This window comes from Mastacembelus armatus, chromosome 6 (genome assembly GCF_900324485.2).
Source record: "Mastacembelus armatus chromosome 6, fMasArm1.2, whole genome shotgun sequence".
Taxonomy (NCBI): domain Eukaryota; kingdom Metazoa; phylum Chordata; class Actinopteri; order Synbranchiformes; family Mastacembelidae; genus Mastacembelus; species Mastacembelus armatus.
This window is the reverse complement of record NC_046638.1, coordinates 20,302,907-20,327,520: the sequence shown is the minus strand read 5'-3', so window position 1 is coordinate 20,327,520 and position 24,614 is coordinate 20,302,907. Positions and strand designations below refer to the sequence as shown.

Sequence of the window (24,614 nt, the reverse complement as noted above, 5' to 3'; positions counted from 1 at the left end):
CTGCAACGTTTCATTTTCAATCCTGGCTCAGAGTCAACATGAACCAACTAAAACGAAAGCGGATCAGGACGAACATTTTCAATTGAGGACTTAGAGACTGAGTTTGCAATCAGTCATATTAAAGCCTTAATACACTCCAGTAACATAAGGCTTTAAAAATGAGTCTCTCTGTGAGGGGAGATGGATTTGAGCCTCCCAGAGAAAGTCAACATGTCAATTACACTGAATTAAACATGGTAAACAATTAAAACTAATTCAAATCTTTTACTATTTGCTTGTGTGATTCTGAAACTCTCACAACATTTGCTCGGTTATAAAGTGGCGTTCAGGAGCCACACGGACAGTTAGAGCTGAAACACTTTTAATCTCTTTTAATCTAATATGATGAAAAACAAACCAGATGCTTTCTGGTATTCAGGAGCAATTCAGACTGAATATTACATTAAATCTACACTTTTGGGCTCATAACAATTAAAATGTCAAAAGAAAATAAATCCAAATGGGACAGGAGGCATACAATGTTTAAAGAAAAGTGCCCTAGCAATTCAGTATTACATTTGCATAACACCGTGGGGCATAGATTACATTAAGAATGATTGAAATTGACAAAGTAGTCTGTGATATCCAGACTTCTAGTCCAATCATTTACCAACAATCCTTCTTACACATTTCATGAGATAATTCGTCTTTTGCCAAAAACCTCTGTGTTTTTGTTAAACATCTGAAGACTTGGCAAAGCTCCTCTAAAGGAACAGATTATTTAAGTGTTTTCACAGAAACAGAAGCAAATATCACAGCTAATTTATCTCTGTGCTGTAAAAGGGCCACCATAACACAATATAAGCATTTCAACACAAGCTTATTATAAAGACTTTTAAGCATTTGGTTTCCAGTTAAGACGGTTTGATTTGAGTCTGGGCATGCTAAGCAGCTGCAGTAGGAGATATTTAGTGTTTATGTACCTCAGCGCCCTTATGGTGATGAGGCCTTCCACTGTCTCAGAGAAGTGGGAGAGCAATGGGAGCTGGGTGCTGTCCTCCAACTGCTGTAGGTCCCTGACCAGAAGACACAGCAGACAGAGGAAATATGAGCTGAGGCAAAGCTCAAATGAATTGAAGTCATACAGTTAGGAGGATGAACACAGAAAAGTAAGGAAAAACAGTTTCAGTGTCACACAAATTACACAGGACCAGTGGACCACAACAGTCCTAAATCATTTCTGTTGATAAAACAACATATAGGAAATGAATTTTCAAAATTAAAGTTCATGCACATTTTTATTATGTCTGGGAAAATAAGCACTGGAGCAGTGGTGAAAACGGGGACAGAAGGACGACTCTCACATCCTGTCACCAAAAGGTTCAAACTTCTGTCACGTCTGGAAAATCTCTCAATTTATTGATTTAACTGTTTAATTGTTAAACATTGTTTGTTAAATATACAGATCATTTATTAATCTCCACAGCCTGGGCATATAATTATGGTGGAGAAATACATGCAGCATGTGCTTTTGCTTTTCTCTATTTTTGGCAGAAAATGTTTGAGATTTTTTAAAATGACGTTATAAAACATATTAGAGAAACACTGGAATCGGTCTGTCTGCGTCTCAGGTTATTGAGACCCCATAGAGTTCGAATCAACGCTAAAGACATGAAGACGTTGGCTGATGAAAACATGTCTGTGACATCCATCCCTCCATCACGTCAGGCTCACCTGGAGGCCACCCGGAAGTATTTCTGGATGAAGTAGCAGGTGACGGCCAGCGGGAGGAGGGTGATGAGAAAGACGGGGGTGACGTAGGAGATGACGCCCAGGGCGGACACACACAGCAGGGTGGAGCGGGACAGACACTCCAGGGTGGTGGGGATGTGCTGATCAATTGTGTTGGTGTCAGTGGAAAACCTGTTGAGGATGCTGCCGAGCGGAGTTGTCTCAAACAGCCTGGAGGGATGAAGGAAAAGGACAAAGACTGGACTCTAATTAAGTCCATTATCACAGTTACAGTTATGATAAAATGGACAAAATCTAAACACATCAGTGACTAGAAGTGGCATGCTGTTAGAGGAAACTATTTTTCCTTCAACTCAATAAAATAATACACATTTTAGAGCTTTTTACAATAGGACACAAAAGTAACACAAATCTGCTTAGACATGCTGTGTAGCCAGCTGCTTCGCTTTAAGTTTCATGTGAATTATGAGTTTATTTAGCTGTGATTGTGTGTGTGTGTCTGAAATATTGTGCATCCTGGGTTTTGTGTAAGGGAAGCAGATGGTCTCTGAGTAATGGAGTGAAAAAGGTGCTTTTTACTGTGTTTCCTCCTTTAAATGATCTGTTTTAGCACACACATGCACACTGCCTCAAGAGGCAGAGCTGCTGCACACACACGTGCGCGCACACAAACACAAACACACACACACACACACACACACACACACACACACACACACACACACACACACACACACACACACACACACACAAGTGATCATACCTCATAGGGGCCAGTATGATCTTGTTGAGCAGGTCGTGGTGAAGCTCCTTAGCCACCGTGAGGCCGGTCCACTCCACAGCCACAGAAGTGGCCAGGCACAGGACAATGCCCAGGCAGCAGAGCACGCTGAACACCAACAGGTACCACGAGTGACTAAAACCACAGTCCTACAGAAAGAGAGAGAAGTGTTGTTAATGCTTCTGAGAAAGTCAGAGATAACGGGGACATTCCTGTCACTCAGTTTGCTTGTACTGTAATTACAAACATAATTAAACTCGGAGGCTGGTTAAAAATTACCTGCCTAATGCAACAAAAGCCAGCGAAGCTTTCAAAGCTGATCTGGCAACACTGATAAAAAAAAGAAGCTCAGAGATGCTGTTCTCTCCTGCCCTCATTTTACCTCCTACTTCATTTTGTGTTTTGATTAATTCTGTATCAACCTTTCAAGCAAGTATTTTACCAATTTAATATTAATTATGATATCTGACATCCAAATACTTCTACTGAACCTTTAATGGACATGACCCAAGTAAGCTCTCAGCATGTAACACTAAAATAGTAGCACAGGACGCGGAGCAGGTTAAACAGCAGAGTGAGGAGCAGTGTGTGCATTGGAGCAGGCAGAACAAGCACAGTCCAGATGTTATGGAGTGCCTGGATAAATGGCTGTAAAGAGTAAATATGACCATAAATTACTTGCATGTGATGCTCAATTTCAAAAGGTCAGTTCCATTTACTGTATATTACCCAACATCACAAGCCTCAGTGGGTTTTTATACTGGGTATTTATACTTACACCATATACATATTAAGAGTTCTGATACTATGAATTTGTACTTAAAACACAAAATTTTTATTTCAACATTTTTTATTTTGTATTCACTCAGTTGCATGTGACCATTAATCCTCTTATTGCTTCTTATTTCCAGCATCTAGAAGGACAGAAGTTTTGGCTCTAAGTGTCTGTACAGTGCAGTGAAGTTAATGGTGGTTCTGAAACAGCAGTAATGTGCCACAGTTTGTGTTCGATATTAGAGCAGGACTGAGTGTCCCTGTATGGATTAGTCCAGAGCGCAGCATAGATTAGAGAAGCCTGGCACTGAGACACTGATGTTTTTCCAGTCACAGTGTCCTCAGGGTTCAGGTGTGATGAAAGAGACTGCTGTAATGTTTGCATTCGACAGGTGGACGAGCCGCATGTTAAACTGCTGCCCCGGGCCCCACCTGACTCTGTCTGTAGCTGCCACATGACTGACTGAAATGTGATCTGTCATTTTGATTCATAGGACATACACGCAACAAACACACACACACACACACATGCACACAGGCACACACGCACACACACACATATAATTAATGATTTCAAAGGGGCTTTTGTGGACCTGCAACACGATAACCTGCTAACAGCTTAACCTTCATTAGTGTTTATATTTTTATTTTGAGGATACACGTGTGTGTGTGTGTGTGTGTGTGTGTGTTTGTGTGATTCTCTGGTTTTTCTTAATATGTATGTGTCTGTGTGCCTGTGTTTGCTAAAACTCAATAATGAGTGATGGTGTTTTTGACGGTCACAAAACATCTTTCAGTCATGCATAGGCCTCAATCTGTCTTATCTAAATCAGGATAAAGGTTTATTTCAGGTCATGTCACTTGTGATGTTAGTTATTATTATTATCATCATATTATTTCTGTAACTATTTTGACTGCGCTACATGCATCTAACCATTTTTCCATTTCTCAGCAGCTCTTGTAACAACAGCAGGCCAATCCTCAAACGTCAAATGTCATTTTACAAAATGCCATTTGTCCATTTTGTCACAGAGACTAAAATGCACATGTGGCTGAGCTGCAGTTGCATGAGGCTGCGTTAGGCGCTGCCAGCCCCAGGTGGAGTGTTTTAGCTCAGCTCCGCTCAACTGAGATTCACAGGAGAATTAGTGTGAACATGGTTATGTAATTTCACTTTGGCCTGTTCAAAAGACACAGATATGATTTACTTTTTAAATCTGGTGTGTTTTTATTGTGGTTTAATTCACTGACTATTTTTATGGTCATTGAGCAGAACTCCAAACCTAAAGATATTCAGTTTGCTCTTATAATTCATTATGTCACATTTTGGTTTATTCCTCTTTAAAATCAAATCTTTATTTTTTTTAAAGCAGATTCTTTTATAGTTTAGAGGCATAAAATTGTATAATATTTTACAGAAATACAAGTAAATCAACAATGTTTAAAATCAGTATTCATATGTGTGTAGCAAATTAGTTTCCCTACTCAAATATTTGGCCTAGATGGCTGAAAATCAACTCCATAAAAAACATGAAGCTGTTGGGCATCTCACCTGAACGGCCGTACAGTTGTGAGCTGAGGCGTCTATCTTGGCCGTGATGACGCGTGACGTCCAGTGTGCCAGCCAGTAGTCGATGGCGACCATGAGGGAGTGTTTGAGGAGCTGTGACAGGAGGAGCAGGGTGAGCATGAGGACTCCAGCGGAGGACAGGTAGGTACCACAGGAGCGCCAGGGGATGGTGGCTCGTTGACGCATTACCTGCGACAGGCTGTCATCGTCGTCGCTCTCTACAGACTCTTCTGTGATAAAACAGACACAGTGTGTTAAACAGTCCTGGTTTACTTATTGAGACTGACATTTGATCAGGCTGAGTTATTGGTACGTTTTGGGAGGTGATTGTAGCATTTTACCTTTGGGAAAGAATATGACAGTGCCCATACTGATTGTTTTTCTTAAGACAGTTTCTGTATTTAAATGAGGTGACTCACTCATTCATATTCTCTCATTTCTGATGTTCCTCCTACCCTCCTTCCTAGATTTTTCATTTTCTTTCTGTCCTCTTTTCCCTTTCTGACACATCTCATATTTTTTCCCCTCTGCCTGCGGAGCCACTACTAGCACAGGACAGGAAAGAGAGAAACTAATCACAAAGACAAAGGGCTGCACAAGAGGAGAAACCACTGAGAAAGTTACTAACAGGCTACAATATCTACTGTGTATTCTACAACACCAAGCAGCTACTCACTCCCATGAATGATGTGTTTTTCCAGGGGTAACAGAGAAGCCATGACACACTGACTGGGGGTGAAGAATAAATTTTATGGATCTTCCACCCCTCCCCACCCTGGATGTAAATATATCACATCACATCATGCAGCAAGCTTTGCAGTGAGGGGCCTGCGTGTGGGTGTCTGGGAGGCTCAGACAAGCCGGAGGCAGAGATGAAGCATGAGAACAAGAGGAGGAAAAGAAAGGGACAGAATGAGTGGCAGGGCTAAACAAACTGCTGCCACCAACATCGACGATCATGCTGATATAATATTTGAGGAAAAGATGAGAGAAAGAAAAGAATAAATGCATGATGAGACTCTAAAATGGAGGCAGGAGCAGACACAACTGCTGATTTGCTTGCAACATCATGATGCCACAGACATTTTTGCTTTTTTTGTTTGTTTGTTTTTTTTTTTTTTGTTTCTTGCTTTTGGTTTTATATCATGCTTTCAGGCCACACCTGATTGATAGAATATGAGGGCAGCACCTGGTGCTGGAGCGATCCCACAAGTCCACCCCAGGGTCCCACCAGCACACGGAAGACAACACAGAACACAGATAAAGAGTACAGCCACTGCACCTTAGCACCTTCCCCTACAGTTGCACATTCAACAGCAGAGACACACAAATAGATAAAGGATCTCATTAAGTGTTTGGCCACAGCAGGAGGCTGCTGAAGGGAAGACTGTGACATATCTGGTTGCTGAGTCTTAAAGAAGCCAAGACATGAGAGACCAAAGCCAGAGAGCAGCTCGGTCTGGAGTGTTCACACCAACACATGTTTGCTTTGCATGGACAGGATGGAATAAATAAAGAGCCAGGGACAAAAACCAATACAGTGAATTTGAAGTGATTCAAATCAGATGTAATCAAGATGTAAACATTAAAAAAAGCTAAGGAGCTTTAATGTTAATGTAACAGGTGCTGTTTCTCAGCAAATAAACACAAGAGGAAAAGGAAATGATAACCCCACTTAATCAGGACCAGCATACAAACACACACACGATAATCAAGCTGAAATTGGTGAAGCACCAACTATAATCACTTAAATTTTGATGTAATCAGTCGATTTACTGATCATTCATGGCAGCGGTCATATCCTGGGAGAGCTCACCTTCTTCATCCTCCTCAGTCCTGACGGCCTCTCTGGAGTACATGGCCCTCCGCAGGTTTTTCCTCTCCAGGTCTGTCATACTCTCTGCCACTGTCTCCTGGAGGAGAAATAAAGAAAAGCATTTAATTCTCCCCAGAATACTAAAGACTCCAATCTGCTGAGACACTAAGTACTCTCATTCTAGGCAGTGCTCCAAACTCTGATATTAACAGAAGCAAAGAGGATTTTCAGGCTGATCAAGGACTTTGAATCAGCCTTGAACATTGATTTTGCATTCATTAATCACCTTCTCAAACTCCTGGTCCTGTCTGTGCATCAGGGTTTTCCAGTGCTCAAAGAGTTCAGGCTCAGAGTTCTGGATGTCCTTCAGAGTGCCTTCAGTCTGAATTGTGCCATCTTTCATGGCAATAATCTGATAATAAACAAACACACACAAGCAGAGAGAAGAGATGCGATCTTTAGCATTAGCTGAGGATGGAAATCAATCTCAAGGCCCAAAGCAAAACTGTCTGCATCTCAAATGAGACAATTAAGTGACGTTTACGTCATGAATAATATAACATAGTAAATGGACAATCTTATCAATTACTGTGAATGTTTAAATGCTTGTTTGTTTGCAGACTAAAGAAATTCAGGTACGCTAATGGCTGTAAACACACACACACACACACACACACACACAAGGACCCACAATCTGGTCGTACCCAGTCTGCATGTGGTAGATACTGAAGTTTGTGTGTGACCAGCACCACTGTCCTCTTCTCCTCTCTTAGGAGCTTCAGGATGCCATCTTGCATCAGATGGTCACTCAGGTGGATGTCTAACGCAGAGAAAGGGTCATCCTAAATAATGCATAAAGCAACATTAATAAAACAGCAAGAGCAGGAGACAAACTCAAATGTAAGTGTTTCTATATGCCATTAAAACTTCCATTAAAGTTTAGAAAAAATCTATTGATCCACCATTATCTATACTGTTTATCCTGTAGCGTGTCCTCAGGGGGCCAGAGTCAATCCCTGTTGACAATACAGGAAATCTGGATTTACCAGATACGCAGCTTGTCAAACTGACACCACAAAATCAGCACTGCTGAGTAATTGTGGGTTCTCACAAGGTTTTTATTCATTTTAACAGATGAATAGTCACTGAATCAAGAATATAATCTGCAGATTGAATGATAAATAATCCTGAGTTGCAGCCCTACTGTAGCTGCAAACATATAATATGAAGTTTTATTATTAAGTGAGTTTATTATTAAGTTTTATTATTAAGTAAAATCCATCAGGAGTTTCAAGCTGTCAGATGAAAAATGCATTTAGCTTCTCAGGGGCTTAAGAAAGTGTGTTATTATTTTTGTCACGTAGGAAATCATCAGAAATAGTATCACATCTGAGTGTTCGGGTAGAGCTTCAGAAGTGCAGTTTCACTGTGAATGCTGATAGACTGCTCGCTAACAAGGTTAATAAAAGGTACAATCCAGCCTCTAAAAGAATCCTTCTTATCAAAGGTGACTGTGTGGCTCACCAGAAAGACCACGTTGGTCTGCTGGTACAAGGCTCTGGCCACACTGATACGCTGTTTCTGTCCACCTGACAGGATGATGCCCTGCACCGCAGGGCAGGAAATGCATGAAGAAAACATTACTACAATTTCACTGCAAAGAGGAATGAACAACAAGATTAAATCCCAAAATATGTGTGGCACTAGTCCCCAGAGTAACAAAGGAAATCACAGTTTATTTCCTGCATTACTGCTGCATGAAGAAACCTGACATGACAGCACTGAATAAGGTCAGTGCAACTCCCTGCACACACATAGATGACATTCTTGCTGCACAAATGATGACAAATGATTTTGCGAAAGACTGAGCCACAATGGGAGCCACAGCCGAGCTGCAGATCTGTGAAATAAAGAGGCCACAGAGGAAATCAAAGAAAATCATAAATGAATACTGTGAGACTGACCCGCTCCCCAATCTCTGTCTGGTCCCCCTGTGGAAGGATGTCGATGTCAGGCTGAAGAGAGCAGGCCTCAATGACGGCGTTGTATCTGTATGGCACAAACAGAGAGAGAATACAGATGAGGATAGAAATTAGCTGCTAATTGTAGCCAGAATTAAATTATAGGTCTACTCATTATTAACCTTGCTGTCTAATACGCTAGATAGTAATCATTATTTGAATGATTTAAATCTTTTAAATTGCTTACATAACACAATGCATATACACTGATCAGCCATAACACTGACAGGTAAAGTGAATAACACTGATTACCTTGTTACCGTGGCACCTGCCAGTGTGTGGGCTATATTAGACAGCAGGTGAACACTCTGATGTGTGAAAAGCAGGAAAAATGGGCAAGTGTAAGGATCTGAGTGACTTTGACAAGGACCAAACAGTGATGGCTGGATGACTGGGTCAGAACATCTCCCAAACTACAGATCTTGTTGGGGGTTCTTGGTCTGCAGTGGTTAGTGCTGACCAAAAGTTATCTAAGGAAGGACAAACAGTGAACAGACGGGTCATGTGACAGGGTCATGGGTGTCCAAGGCTCACTGATGATGTGGTTAACCTACTGTCAATTCAACTTTCAAAGTTCATTTATACTTTTTTTTAAAAATCCCATTTTGTTTGACTCTTTGTTGCAGTGTTTGAAATAATGTATACTGGTCTCTATGAAGGCAAACATTTAGTGGCTGTAGTGGTGACATCACAACTAGAGTGGGGAGGATGTTGAATTTGTTTTAAACAATGATCTCTAACTAATCCAGTTTTCCCTCCTTTTGATATGTTTTCACTGAATAGTGGACAAATGTGTGTTGCTCTGAGCGCCAACTAACTGCACTGACTCCTGTGCACAGCGTTAGGCAGGTGGTCATAATGTTATGGCTGACTGGTCTCTGAACAGACCGTGAACACAGAGAATGAATGTTTTTATATTCTTCTTTTGAAGGGACACACACAGGCTTAAATTAAAGTGCAAATGTCGTGTCTACAACACTCTTGTCTGGATAGTTAATATTTCTAGTCTTCGCCCTGAGCCTGAGTAAATTTATTCCGTGCCAGATGCATGATGATCATTCACAACACTAAAAATAGTGCCATTAGTTTTGTTCATAAACCAAAGCACTGGACACACAGACTAATTGGCTAAAATGTTATGTGATTAAAAATTAGCACAAGACTGAGTGAGCAAGCAGAGACAAAATGTTCATATCAGCTCTTTGAAGTAATTGTGCATTATTTGCACATGAACTGATTGTTCCACATATTACTCAGAAAAGCAAACAGATGTGACAGCGACTGGCTTTCTTTTGGTTGGTTATGTAGGCAAGAGTACAGGACTAGGAGACGTGTGGCCATGTAAAGCACAGGGGTCCATTAGATGCATTTAATAAAGACACTCCATTAGAACGAGAGAGAGCACACAAATACAAGCCAGTGGCCTTTCAGCAAGACTTGTTATTGTGAGGATGAAAATTGTGAGTGTATGTGTGAGTGAGAGAGAGAATGTGTGTGTGTTTTGATTGTGCACACGTGGACAAATACAACATATGTTGATGTGCCAGGAGTGAGCAGGCTGAGAAATGGGAGAAAGAGAACAGTACACCTTCGGCCAAGACAAATCCTGGCTCGAGGAGTCTCAGTGTCAAAACTTATCTGGGAAGTCACCAATTTGCTTTTTCTTAAACTGGACTCAAACTGTTGACTTATTCAGGCCTCAGCACAGCCAACTTACCAGAGTGGCCTCAGGGAGCACAAAGGTTATTGGCTCTATCTTAACAGCTCGACCTGACAACACATTGATTACTGTTAAAATTAGCAACAATGCTTCTCATTTTAAGGGAGAATGTCCTTACACAGCCTGTTTTATTGTGATAATGGGAGTCACAGTGGCCGATCTGAAATAATCAAATGAAGCCCAGACTTGGTTTATAATGCAAGTGTGTTGGCTGAAAAAAAGGCTGCATTGAAAAAGCCTAATTAAAATGCATCCTACCTACTGCACTGGGTTTCCATTTATATACTAGGTCCCCTGAGCTGAAACTAATGCAGCCTAATGCAACACTCCTGACCATCACAGTACTCAGTGCACATATGTGGTCTTACCTCGGTTTTATCATGGGCATTTCAAAGGTGATGTTCTCCACCACGGTGGCGTTAAGCAGCCAGGGCTTCTGGGAGGCATAGGCCACAGCGCCTCTCTTCCTACCAGAGATTTACAACAAATGTAGATATGTCAAACAAACAAATGTTCACATTTGATCTATTACCTGGTGTTTTGTTTCACATATGGGTTGAAGTTAGCCTCAGAAGCCAATAATGAATAAAAGTGACACCATCAATAAAGAGCAGGGATGATTAAAGTTGCCAAAGGTTGGGGGCAAACGTGAATAGAGGGAATAGCTTTTCTCTATTATCCTTTGTGGTTTTCTAGATAACCATGAGAACTGCTGTTCCACTCTGCTGATAAGGGTGATGCGTCTCCATGGAGACCACCTGGTCTGTAACGTGCTGTCGAGCTCACCTGATGTCTCCGTCACCTGCCGCATCTCTATCCGTAGGGCTGCAGAAAAAAAAAAAAAATCAAGCACAAACACACAAAAGACGTTCAATGAGCAAACCCCACCCGGTTCCTGTAATGATTAACCAAAAACAAAACACACACACTAACCGAGATACTCTTCCCTCACTATGGCAATAATGTCACCACTCAGTAGCCCAAACACAAACAGCCCAACCACTGCCCTACATGAACACATCTATCATTAGCTCTGATCCTATCCTTCCTAAAAATAATGCCCCCACCCCCTCTCAATTTTTCTTCCTGTAATTTGCTGATACGGAAATTAGCATCAACCCGTCTGGACTCTGACGCATTCAGTTCTCAGAGGATCTGATTCTTCAGGCTGAGATTAGTACGTCAACACGGGGCCTGTGGCTGACGGGGTGTTCCTTGCTCTTTGCTGGTATCCTGTTTATCTACTGGATGTCTCTCACTACAAGCTGCTCTATAACTGCAAGGCTGTTAAAAATATAGGATGATTTGGGTATACGCACGACACATTCAAACATTTCAATTCAGTTTATTTATATAGTGCCAAATCACAATACAATCATCTCAAGGCACTTTACAGAGAAACCACTCCCAGCACTTTGTAACAGTGAAGAGGAAAAACTCCCTTTAACAGAAGAAACCTCCAGCAGAACTGGGGTCAGTTTGGGCGACCAACTGGCTCGACTGGTTGGGGTGAGTGGGTAATAAATATGTGTACAAATGTAGAAGTGTGTTAATGCTTCTGGCTTTAAAATGTGTTAGAAACTTGTAAAGCACACACACAAAGACTGATCTGACCTTCTGAGGTGCTGGTGCTTTAACCATGTGCTGAATAATTAAGGGACAGCTGAGTCATTTAATACCATGTATCATCTGATCTGAAGACATATGCAAGTTAAAAGCGTTTATGACACTGGGTTCATTCCTTCCATCTTCATGAGCTTTTATATTTTTACCATTTAAACCTGCGATGTGACTCACTATGAGAGAGCAGTGTGTGTCCTCCATCCTGATCCAACATTAAGACACGGAGATGCATGCTACTGCACCATGTATATACAATAGAAAATACACTTGTGAACGGACAATTGAATAATTTGTTGTGAGGGACAACTAATACATTCATTGTCATGATTATTACAAGCTTATAACAATACGACTATAGAGATACTGTATTTTTATTATAGTTTATAGTGTGCAGACACATAAAAATATACTTTTATAAACCTATGTGATATTAATTCTGAATTTGCACCTGCAAGAAAAGTGTGTTTCATCCCATGATGTGGTTTCTCATCCTGATTGCGTTTCAGGCTTTTTTTGTATAATTTGGTTGTGGCTTTTATGTCCTTATTCGTTCTTTGCAATGTGTCTTAATGTGACCTGTGCACAAGGTTTGAAATGCCTTGTTATTTGCTGTTTCAAAATGTTTTTCCTTTTCTGTTTTTTTTAAATTTTTTGATTCTTTATTGTTTATATGTTAGAAAACTCGAAATTAAACAATGATTGTAGTTGGGATGAGGTAAAGTGACACACCTTTGCAGAAATGTGAGTCTTGAATATTTTGTTGAAACTCTACACTGAAGCTGCCTTTCTCACTGAGCCCCAGTCAGACTTGTAATACAAACATGTGCTGCCTTATGCTGTCATTTAACACCCCTAAAACAAACTGCTACCAACAGACACAGAAAGCAAAGAGTCTGCTCTGCCAGTGACAGGTGACGTGGACATGTATCAGTCAATGACATGTCCAGCTAAGTCACAGAAAGGAACAATGATCCACAGTGTACTAAAATATCAAAACTGTTTGTGTTAGTGAAACCAGTGACATTTATGAAATGTTAGCAGGGGTTTGTTTATAGGAAGGATCTATACTGTCCACCGTTGTTTCGTGCAACAGTTGGTCAAATGTCCATGAAACATACTGCACCACGGTATGTCATGCAGTCTGCAAATATTGCAGTAATCCAGGCCAAACATATTTTTAGTGTTTTTGAGGAGTTTGTCAGAATTCTTATGTTTGAAACTTCTCTTTAATGAGTAAAAATACACAGCAGTTTTGGTAACTTTTTTATTTTTGGCACTTACCTTTCATCTCCCTCAGAGTCCAGAGGTGGCAGGCTGCAAAAAACAGAGAAAACTATTAAAGTTCTTATAGGCTGTGTTTGGCATTGCACATATTCATACATTCATATATTCATAGAAGCTGCAGTGCATTTTTAGTATCGACAAATTGTTACCTCTCCCAGTTGTCCTGTGAAGGTGACTCAGATCATGTGTGAGTACACCGAGAAAGTGAAATCTGATTTTCACCAGTTTAGTGCTGCAGCTTCAAAACGGAAGCCATTATAGCAGAGGGCACAGCTGTTAGGAAGCTAACTGGTGGCATTTAAGAAGCTCTGACATACATATAAACACAGGAGGAGTTAAGCTGAAATGAAATCTTATGTAAAAGAAATGTGCAATTTCCAATGTGACGAAAGGTTTTTCTCTGTGAGTATTGTCAATACTCAAGTTAACCAAGTATCATATATATATACAGCAGGAGAAATGTGCAAAATGGAAGAAGTGAAGAAGTTGAAACTGGTCACATGGTTTTCAGATTACAATATGAAAATCAACAATTCATATATCAAATTTACTTTTTTTTTTCTTTTGCTTTTCCTCAGGTAACAGATCAGTTTCTAACAACACACAATGGAAAAACACCCCTTCAGAACATCACAGAGGACTCATCACCAAATGCTACTCAACAGACAGTCAAGCCTGAGTGGACGGCTGATTGTCTTTATCCTGCAGCCATCGTACAAACAGGGTAATCAAGCTAGAGCTGATGACTTACAGCTTTTATCTTTGTCCAAGGGCTATTTCTGCATCTGTCAACACCTTTAAAGACTCAAGGTCGTGCCAGAGGAGAATTCATGAGGGACGTGTGCAAGACAGTCATTTGTATCAGCAGTCTAATCATCAAAGCCAGGCTGAGGAACTTCCCACAGTTTTAACGCCCATCATTAACTGTTAAAGGCTTGCTAATGATGACAGGGAGTAATGGTGCATGTTGACCGTGGTAACCACGCCTGAGAACGACTGAAACAAACAGCCAATTTATTCTCTTAATGTTCTTTTTTCTCTTACTTTTGCTGTTATTCAGATCAATAACTGTAACCAAGTTACTAATGACTGACACTATCAATACTCTATGCTAAAGTGCCCTTTTCATACTGCAGGTGGGACATGGTGACAGCCTATTCACATGTGGCAGTTCTGGCTTCACCAGGTAGTTTTTGGGGTCATGACCTTGCTATTCAACTGTTGCCAGGATTTCAGACTCGGGGCGCTGCTTTGATGGCATACTGAGGTCAAGATACAAATAGTCAGCCAAATAGTCACGACAGAGACATCCCAGATGCCCCCTGCTCTGTGCCTTATTTGGATTGAGAGACCAGAGGGGGAGGAACAGCAGGAGTCAAAGGAGGCAGGTGGGTGAGTGGTGCCACCAATGGCAATGACAAATGTGTCATGTCTGTAGAAGACAACCCAACCCCGGCTGACCTGCAATTTCACCCACTAACATGTATTTCATCAAAATCTAACTGGATTTAATTGAAAGCAATCAAATAACCCAATGACTGGAAACACTAACAGCATAAAGCATGATGACTTAGTCTTACTCTTGCAGAACATCATATTGATTGATTATTACCTTTCCTGCAATGTCACACTCTGCCCTACAGCTCAGAAAAAGGCCATTAAAATGTAGCCAGAAGTCGAAATGATAGTCAATAATGGTCTGCGGAGAAAGACCATTTGATCTTATCGAAAGCCATAGGATTGCAATATAGCTCTTGACACATGGAGCATGGTGAGCTGAGGGAGCACAGTGAAGTCATGAACACCATCAGCAGATCACCAACAGCTGACTCACCAATGATCATTAAACAGGTCCACCAGTCTGTCCTCATAAATCTGTCAAGATTAGTCATGTTGTTTACTCCTAGCAGGCACACGCTGTTCTCATTTAGCCTCTACTGCTTTTTTATCTTATGAGTGTTTCTGATCACTTCTACTGCTTTCTACTCTGTGCTGAATTTGCCACATGTGACACAGAATTTATTTGTGGACAATCCTCAAAAGCTGACCCCTGGCCATGTGCGCTGTAGCTATAAATGTCCCTGATTGAAATGCAGCACAGCCATAAGAACAACAAACACATGGGCAAACTCCTCTGAATGTGTGAGATTACTACAGGAGCAAAGTCTAAATGACAGCTCCTGAGTGTATCCTAGGGACACACACTAAGTGAGAGGGTTCTGCAGTGCATATAATCCAACATAACACAGAGCGAGTGCCAGCGCAACCCTGGCATCAGGACAGAAGGAACAACTGTGTGTGTGGGGCTGCCAAGGACACAGAGACAATCCTGGTGGGATACAAAGATTCAGGTTCATGTGCTGTATCACATGTGCTCCAGATGCACTGGGTTTACTTTTGATTGGTGGGGTTATTTGTAACTGATCATGTGCATTCACCTGCAAGATCATGACTTTGTCTGATGAAAACCAGGCCCATAAAAACTCGTTAGAGGATTAGACAACTGAATGACAAGCTAAACACAATCCTGTCAAAGCAAGTGATGTAGGGTCTCCCAATTAATGTGAGGGGTCACATACACATATCTGTGAAAAAATATGCTGGATGTGTAGTTTCCAGCCTACAACCAAAGTCTGTTGGGATGGTTCCCCATCTGTATCAGACTAATTCTTGGTCAGTGGTGCATGAAAGGCTCCTCAAGTCCCAGCCACAAAAATAAGGCAAGATTAGGCAAAAATAAATTCAATCATTCAAATCCAAGAACGGGTGAAAACATTTTAACCAAAATCATGAGAAATGATTGGCACGGACAGAAAACATGAAGAAACAGAAAACAGGGAACTTGTAACTAACCTGTTCCAGGTGACGGTTCCTGATACTCTCTGCATCTCTCCCAGTGCTGCCAGCAACAGTGATGATTTTCCACAACCCACCTGGCCCACAATCATAGTCAGCTTACCTGAGAAATATGACAAGGAAAACAGACAAAAATAGAGTAAGTGAACTGGTAAACAACAGAAGGAAATTGGGCATAAAAAAAGAAGGGCAGGTTAGGTGGTAGATTGTCCATCCTGCTGCCTGACTCACCAAAAGGAATCTTGATGTCCACATTAGAAAGAGTTGGAGGTCCATCCGTCCAGGTGAAATAACCACTGGTTATCTGAAAACAAGGCACAGATTCAACCAGAGACTAATTCACTCTTCAAGAAACATTAAACATGAGTGGCAGTAAGAAGTAAATGTTGTCTCATTCTTGTTCATTTCATGACAGAGAAGAAAAATGTGTGCTGCTATTCACTTCCATCCAAAATAGTAATTAAACAGACAAAATATTTCTAGAGCTAGCTATGGTGCTAATTTGTTTACAAGCTGAAGACCAATAACTTTCTATTCAAAAGACTCTGAGATGCCGTGAAAAAGAATAATACAGCATACTCCCCTCATGTGGAGTATCATTCAGCAAATGAAGTAGCTAGAAGAAAACCTAGTATTCACTGGTCATAATTGAAGTATGAAGCATCAGAATATTGTTTAATTTCTGCATAAATATAGGCAGAGCACAAAGAAAATGTAGACAAACCAACATAATATATCATACAAGCTGAGACTATAACAAAATCTTACACAAAAAATAGTTTACTGATTTTTGACCCTCATGCCAAAAATGCTCCAAAGGTCCTAAGTGCTACACAGCCAGACTGACTGTGACGGAAAGATCCTCTAGTTTTTTCTCATTAAGTCACTTTTTTTACTGACTGAGCTTTATCAAAAGGTAAAATGTTCAGAAACTTGAAGGTGTGTGATAAAAACTGGGCACTTGTATTTGCATTATTTATAGTTTAAGAGATGACACTTCTATTGTGGCACCTTTGTATTCTGCATTTCCTAAGATTTGTCCATTTGTCTCTCTTTTATCTTGCCCACCTTGATGCAAATGTCTTGGTCTACGTCCTGGGAGGGTCCGTCACCCTCGTGGTCCCCCTGTAGGCTGTAGTTGTTCCAGTCATCCCTCGGGGGGCGCTTCCGGTTCACCACCTTCAGGGGCTGAAGGTGCAGGGGAACAAAGCAGGAGGAGGACGAGGGGAGAGGTTTAGAGGATGACTACAGGGGTTGTATAACATCCAGCACAAAGGACAAAGGGGTAATGGTGACATTAACAGGAAGACGGTAAGGTGGAGGAGGACACCAACATTCATGGTAAAGACAGACAGTGACATCATGGATGCACCAGCAGGAGAGAGAAACAGATCTTATCCACCTTTGTTGTCAAAGCCGAACAAATACAAAAACTATGTGTGGACACGCACTTACCACAGCCTGGTATTTATTCTGGTTGTGATTACTGGAGGCAGAGGTTAACATCACTCTGGGTTCCTGTTCTTCTCCAATCTCATCGCTGGAGAAAAACTCACTGAGCTTCTGAACACTGCAGAATAAGCACAGGACAGAGAAACATAGAAATCAAGACACTATTGGTGAAAACTGGAATCAAACTGTTGTATCTCTGGCATGTGCATGCACATATCTCTACATCTCTCAATTAAATCACTTCCATTTCACTTCCTCAATAAGAACAAATGCTTTCCTCTGTTGATACTGCAGTCTAAATCTCATTACTACACGTGCTAAATCACAGATCTGACATGAAATCTGCAACAAGGGCATCAGTATGAGTATCAAATGTCACTATTACTAACAGGCACTTATTAAAAGAGGATGAGTCATAACCTGATGCTTATGCATTTTAGATTTAAAGCTAGACAATGACTTAGCATTACTGTTACCAGCAAATTAGCTTATCTCTGCAAAGAAACACTTTCTCATGTTGAAGAGTGCAGATAAGCTGAGGTGCTGAATCCATGTTGTTAGATTTTATTTGCCTGGTGTCAAAGTGTGTCAGATCACACAGTCCCAAAATAGGCATCTCAAAGGATCACAGGCAGCTCTGAGATTTAAGAAAGAAAAATCACCCTAGTTACAATAAGGTGCTTACAGCAGCACAGTGGTAGGCGATGGCCTCCTAAATGCCAATATAGGAAATGTATAATGTGCATTTTGTAAGCAATTCCAGGCAATCCACCAGCAGTCGTTTTCATCAGGCTCTACCCATTACACCTCTGGCCTGTGAAACATTTTCAAGGTGATACAGGGAGAAATGATGGGACTAAAAAACTAAAATACCCTCATTGCCTGCACAGTCACTGACTTTAAGAAACATTTCTTTCAGATTGTTTTTTTTTTGTTTGTTTGTTTATTTATTGTGTTTAAATGTAAGTATGTATAATTATTTATTTAATTATATATATCCATATCTGTCATGTGTATTTTTTGATTAACTTCCTTATACTTATATTTGTAGTTATATTTGTAGTTTTATATTTTATATATATATATTATATATACTTTATATTTTTGTACCGTATTCAACCATGTGATTTTCTCTAATGTACATATATTTAACCAAATAAAATGTAAGAGCAAACACAGTTCAGTTAAAGAAAAATCTGTATTTTTATATGTAAAACTGTCAGAATTTTCAATAAAAGATAAGTTCAAGTTGTAAACTTCACCATCCCTAGTTTTGCTAATGGCTAAAGTGTAAAGCTGCATCTAGAAGGTCTAAATAACTTCACTTCAGGTAAAGCGGAGGGTGATAACAGCTCAGTGTTGATTTTGTCATTTTCCAATCCATGCAGGGAGAATCCAGTTCATTTTGTGCTCTTCAATAGTGAAGTTAAAACTGCCCAACAGCACTTTATGCTGCACTTTGCTGTAAAACTGTTCTAATTTTCTGCCTAAAGTCTATCAAGACATTGTGATGTCCAACTCCAGCACACCTTGTGCAAGAAGAAAGGCAGAAGTTGAAAAGAGGCTGATAATTATTTCTTAATTTCCCAATCAGTAAAGATCTAAGAGGAGTACCTAAAACTACTTTATCATTCAAATTTAGTAATAAACAAAGCAGTGGCATGATAGGGTGAGAAAATTAGTGACTAGTGTACTGTGGGATTAGAAGCTGAGGAAAAGAGATCTGTAGCTCTGCAGCAGGCTAATCACAACAGATGTCTAGTGTCTAATTAATTGTAAAGCTAATTTCTGAAATAAATAGGCCCAATATTTCAGTGTCAGAGACCAGTGTACTAAAGCCTAAGAAATGAGGCCCTTTGCTACATGGACACAGGCTGATCTAATAGTGCAGCTGATCTTTCTACTGCAGGTAAAGGTCAAGTGTTTCATTTAATCATGTTGCTTTTCACTCTGCTCATTCTCAGTACTGTTTCCATTGTTTCTGCTCAGTTTCCCTTCACTTGATTAGTTTGAGACATTTCCAAATAAACATTCAAAAACAAGAACATAATTTATCTATAGATCGTGAGACAGTGGTCTTTGTGGTTTATTTAAACAACCTGAATGAAGCTGATGAACCCGACTTTACACTCAGCTCTCAAGATATTTTTTTCTTCTTACCTAACAAGAGCCTTGACGGTGGAGCGTACCACACTGGAGAGCAGGAAGAGGGGGGTGACCAGGATGTGAAACAGGGACAGGGAGGCAAAGGCCACAGCTGGGGACAGATCAGCATCCTCTGAGATGTGAACATGAACCACAAACGTCTGCAGGATGAGAGAGAGGACAGAATGGCTGAGGTTAGTCTGCATCAGGCCTGGAGTTAGACCCTCAAACACTGGAGACCTCAAAATTTAATTGTGTGATCGTCACTCAGGTCAAATTAAAATGCAGTCACAGACAAACAGAAGGATAAAATCAAATCAAAGGAGAAGCATTTGTCTGCATTTGTCCTTTGTAGTCATCCGTCTTCCTGGCGTCTTAGTCAGACTTTTCTACTTCATCACCACTCAAGTCTACAACCATGAAGGACAGGATTTAGTGTGGTGCTGTCAGAGTCCCTCATGCTGTCACTATGATATGCCAGTGGACATCTCGCAGGCAGACTGCCTGGCACTACCTCCACTCTGTGCTCCACAGAGAAACAGGATGCACTCAGCTCAATAGTTATTGGCTCTAACTAGACGACACATTAAGCAGAGTCAGGGGCAGCTCATACCGAATCTTTTACTTTGGGTTGAATTAATGGCAATGCTGGAACACTCACCGTCAATACAGCTGCGATGGGAATAGCTGCGTTCATGAAAACTGAAAGCAAAAAAGAAAGAGGAGGAAGTGAAGGGTTTTTTCCAGTCAAACCAACAATCCGATATAAAGAATAACTATTTTTTGGATTTTTTTTCTGCTGCTATTATAAAACTCTCACAAATTCAATTCAATTCAATTTTATTTGTATAGCGCCAAATAACAATACTAATCATCTCAAGGCACTTTACAAAAACTAAAACTAAAAACCCAACAAATCCCTTATGAGCAGCACATGGTGACAGTGGAGAGGAAAAACTCCCTTTAACGGAAGAAAAAACCTCCAGCAGAACCAGGCTCAGTTTGGGCGGCCATCTGCCTCGACCGGTTGGGGTGAGTGGATAGAGGAGAGAGAAAAGAACAGCAACAATAAACAACAAATAGACACTGCAGGTTGGTGGGACCAGTAACTGCACATCAGCTATATACAGCTCCAGGACCAGGGACACCTGCAGAAGGTACAGAGAGAGAGAGAGAGAGGGAGAGAGCACAAACTAGGGGAGAGAGAGAGCACAAGGTTAGTGACATTCAATGGTGGAATATACATGTGAGGGGGGAGGAGAGGAAGAGAGGGGAGGGGAGGGGAAGGGAGGGGGGGGGGTAGAGGAGCTGTGGCAAGATGGTTTGCTGTGTCTGTCAGCGTAGTGTCCAGAGCATGGAGGCGCTACCAGGAGACAGGCCAGTACATCAGGAGATGTGGAGGAGGCCATAGGAGGGCAACAACCCAGCAGCAGGACCGCTACCTCCGCCTTCGTGCAAGGAGGAACAGGAGGAGAACTGCCAGAGCCCTGCAAAATGACCTCCAGCAGGCCACAAATGTGCATATGCCTGCTCAAATGGTCAGAAACAGACTCCATGAGGGTGGTATGAGGGCCTGACATCCACAGGTGGGGGTTGTGCTTACAGCCCAACACTGTGCAGAACGTTTGGCATTTGCCAGAGAACACCAAGATTGGCAAATTCACCACTGGCGCCCGGTGCTCTTCACAGATGAAAGCAGGTTCACACGGTGCACATGTGACAGACGTGACAGAGTCTGGAGACGCCGTGGAGAACGTTCTGCTGCCTGCAACATCCTCCAGCATGACCGGTTTGACAGTGGGTCAGTAACGGTGTGGGGTGGCATTTCTTTGGAGGGCCGCACAGCCCTCCATGTGCTCGCCAGAGGTAGCCTGACTGCCATTAGGTACCGAGATGAGATCCTCAGACCCCTTGTGAGACCATATGCCTGTGCGGTTGGCCCTGGGTTCCTCCTAATGCAAGACAATACTAGACCTCATGTGGCTGGAGTGTGTCAGCAGTTCCTGCAAGACGAAGGCATTGATGCCATGGACTGGCCCGCCTGTTCCCCAGACCTGAATCCAATTGAGCACATCTGGGACATCATGTCTCGCTCCATCCACCAACGCCACGTTGCACCACAGACTGTCCAGGAGTTGGCGGATGCTTTAGTCCAGGTCTGGGAGGAGATCCCTCAGGAGACCATCCGCAACCTCATCAGGAGCATGCCCAGGCATTGTAGGGAGGTCATACAGGCACGTGGAGGCCACACACACTGAGCCTCATTCTGACTTGTTTTAAGGACATTACATCAAAGTTGGATCAGCCTATAGTGTGTTTTTCCACTTCAATTTTGAGTGTGACTCCAAATCCAGACCTCCATGGGTTAATGATTTCCATTGATAATTTTTGTGTGATTTTGTTGTCAGCACATTCAACTATGTAAAGAACGAAGTATTTAACAAGAATATTTCATTCATTCAGATCTAGGATGTGTTATTTTAGTGTTCCCTTTATTTTTTTGAGCAGTGTATGAAGGAGCTTGATCATGAAGGGATTTGTATGTGAAAAGAAGGATTTTAAATTCTGTTCTGGATTTTACAGGGAGCCAGTGAAGAGAAGCTAATATAGAGAAATATGATCTCTCTTGCTACGAAGGGAACAGTAGTATTGCCAGCACATGAGACCTCATGCCAGCTCAGACATTCTCTTAAATCTTCACACATTTTTTTCTTTACATGTCGTGGGTGATTATTTGATTATGTATGGGATGAGAAATTTTGGTTTCATGAAACCTTTACAAAACCTCTTAGACTTAAAAACACATAGTCAGGGTCTGAAGTTATAACAGTCCATACAACATAATCTCAACCTGTTTTTCTCTGGCCATTTTTTTCTGTCGCTGTCTGATGACATATTATCTAAAACCTGAATGGATGTCAGGATAAACACAACAGATCCAACAGAGCAGTCTCAGCACTGGGTCCATACTGAATCTATTTTGATTTCCATTACTGCAATGTGTGCAATGGCTGTCATAAAACTGGCAAAGAGAAAATTACGATTGCTCACTTTTCTTAAATCAGCAATTATTGATCTTAGATTTGGACAGTCTATTACAGGACTGGAGTCATGCACACCGCAGGCACTGTTCAGAGGGGGAGAAGATAAGCAGGATGATCTGCAGGAAACAAAGTAGTGAGTCACCAAATTGTGGTTCTGCAGCACTGGTCTCTCATGACAGGTAAATGGAAAGTACATGTAAGCACAATAATCAATGTTAGCTATGCCTAAAACAGGAGCTATAGTGACATCCACTTATTTTTATTCTTATGTGTCGAATTACACAGTAACTGTTGAAACATTAACCACAAGAACAGTGATCCAGCATAAAACCCCATCTCTTCCTGTAAAATATAGGAAAAGAAGGAAAAAATATTTTATTGTTTGGCACTATTTTATGAAGTTCAAATATCAAAGTGCAAAGGACAGTGTGTGCAGAGAAAACAAAGTGCCTTACTGGATATGGATGTATAAAGTGCGAAGGCCTGGAGGCTGGTGAGCTCTTTGCACCTGGTCTCTTCCACACTGTCACAGAAGATGTGCTCCCAGGCGTATAGTTTCAACAGCTTGATGCCCCGCAGCAGCTCATTGGTCTTCTTGAGACGTTCACTAGAGTATTCCTGAAAGCAGAAAGTGAGACTTTGATTAAACAACCTTAATATGTTTAAAAAGCAACTGAAAAAAGCACAAATATCAGGGCATGTCAAAACTTGTCCAGGTCCCCAAAACACCCTCAGACCCCAGAGGGTTAATTCACCACATAAAGGATCAATATATTGAAAAGATGTTGCTAGAGGGCAAACAGGAGAGTAATCATATCTTCAACTACCTGGCTTCAGTTGCCAGTACAAACATTAAATCTATCAAAGCAAATTATTATTTTTTTAATGTGAAATAATAGTATCAAGAAGGGAAACATCATCACATTTCACTGGTTGCTGCATATCAGCTTTGCAGCAGCTAGAAGCAGAAAAAATGCTTTCAGAAAAGCATCAAAGAACATCACCTTGTGTGACTGAAAATATATTATATATAATATATTATAGTTTTTTATTGTATAAATCAAAGCACCTATTCCCCAAAGAAGACAGTGAAGAATGAAGAAAAGATGATGACTGGTAATTTCAGGAGTCCAGTGTTTATGAGCAAGCGTACGTTCTTTGGCTGAGTGGGCAAATTTTATTTTGATGCCATGGTGCAATGATTGTGTGGCCATTTTCTGCAAATTGAGGGTTAAGATTTGGTTTTAGGGTTAAAATTAGAATCAGGTTTAGGTTAGGTTTATGGTTACTGCTAAGGTTAGGTATTTATTTGTAATGGTTACGATTAGGGCAAGGGGTTAGGAAAGGCATTATCTAAGTGGGTGTCCACACAACTATAGAGCGACCAATGTGTTTGTGAGATATTGTAGAGAGCAGCATGTGGCTTCATGATCCAACACCATAACATCTGCTATGACGTGGACAAACCAACACTGACCAAGATTATTTGCATGGTTCTGCATGATCTCCTTGAAACCCAGGCAGCTCAGAGCCCACACGCAGAAGACACCAGTTACACTATTGTTTCCAAGTGAAAAGATTATTGGTGACCAGTTATTGTAGTTAAAACAAGCCTCTACCTGATTATAACACACAGAGAAGCCTCTATGCTCAGTGTAAAGAAAACCAAGCTGTCAGATAAAGTAGACAGAACAAAAGTACTTAGCAAACTGTAATTTTGAGCTGATGATTATAGGATGATTAAAGTTTAATAAAGAGGTGAATAGATTTTTTACTAATTTTACTAAAAAACAAATG

General features: G+C 41.0%; 1 protein-coding gene and 1 long non-coding RNA gene across 7 annotated transcripts in view; one reads left to right on the top strand and one right to left on the bottom strand.

The window, feature by feature from the left end:
* The window catches only part of abcc8 (ATP-binding cassette, sub-family C (CFTR/MRP), member 8), a 51,342-nt gene that overhangs the window by 6,203 nt on the left and 20,525 nt on the right, over positions 1–24,614 (bottom strand). For 3 of the 6 annotated variants that reach the window (XM_026311869.1, XM_026311871.1, XM_026311872.1), the window contains 19 exons: positions 23,273–23,435; positions 20,435–20,475; positions 19,789–19,934; positions 17,632–17,746; positions 17,245–17,364; positions 16,408–16,480; positions 16,174–16,279; positions 13,318–13,350; positions 11,200–11,238; positions 10,782–10,880; positions 8,637–8,721; positions 8,197–8,277; positions 7,377–7,514; positions 6,959–7,084; positions 6,673–6,769; positions 4,839–5,086; positions 2,495–2,661; positions 1,714–1,941; positions 963–1,055 (listed from right to left, as the gene is read on the bottom strand). In XM_026311869.1, coding sequence (XP_026167654.1) covers positions 963–1,055; positions 1,714–1,941; positions 2,495–2,661; positions 4,839–5,086; positions 6,673–6,769; positions 6,959–7,084; positions 7,377–7,514; positions 8,197–8,277; positions 8,637–8,721; positions 10,782–10,880; positions 11,200–11,238; positions 13,318–13,350; positions 16,174–16,279; positions 16,408–16,480; positions 17,245–17,364; positions 17,632–17,746; positions 19,789–19,934; positions 20,435–20,475; positions 23,273–23,435 — 2,198 coding nt within the window. Of the gene's footprint in view, positions 1–962; positions 1,056–1,713; positions 1,942–2,494; positions 2,662–4,838; positions 5,087–6,672; positions 6,770–6,958; positions 7,085–7,376; positions 7,515–8,196; positions 8,278–8,636; positions 8,722–10,781; positions 10,881–11,199; positions 11,239–13,317; positions 13,351–16,173; positions 16,328–16,383; positions 16,481–17,244; positions 17,422–17,631; positions 17,747–19,788; positions 19,935–20,434; positions 20,476–23,272; positions 23,436–24,614 lie in introns of all 6 variants that reach the window. The other 3 variants (XM_026311870.1, XM_026311873.1, XM_026311874.1) reach the window with 3 other exon arrangements.
* Positions 11,535–18,884, top strand: LOC113133223 (uncharacterized). The gene is made up of 3 exons (XR_003295967.2): positions 11,535–11,922; positions 13,899–14,044; positions 14,457–18,884. It is a non-coding gene; the product is annotated as an uncharacterized LOC113133223 (long non-coding RNA).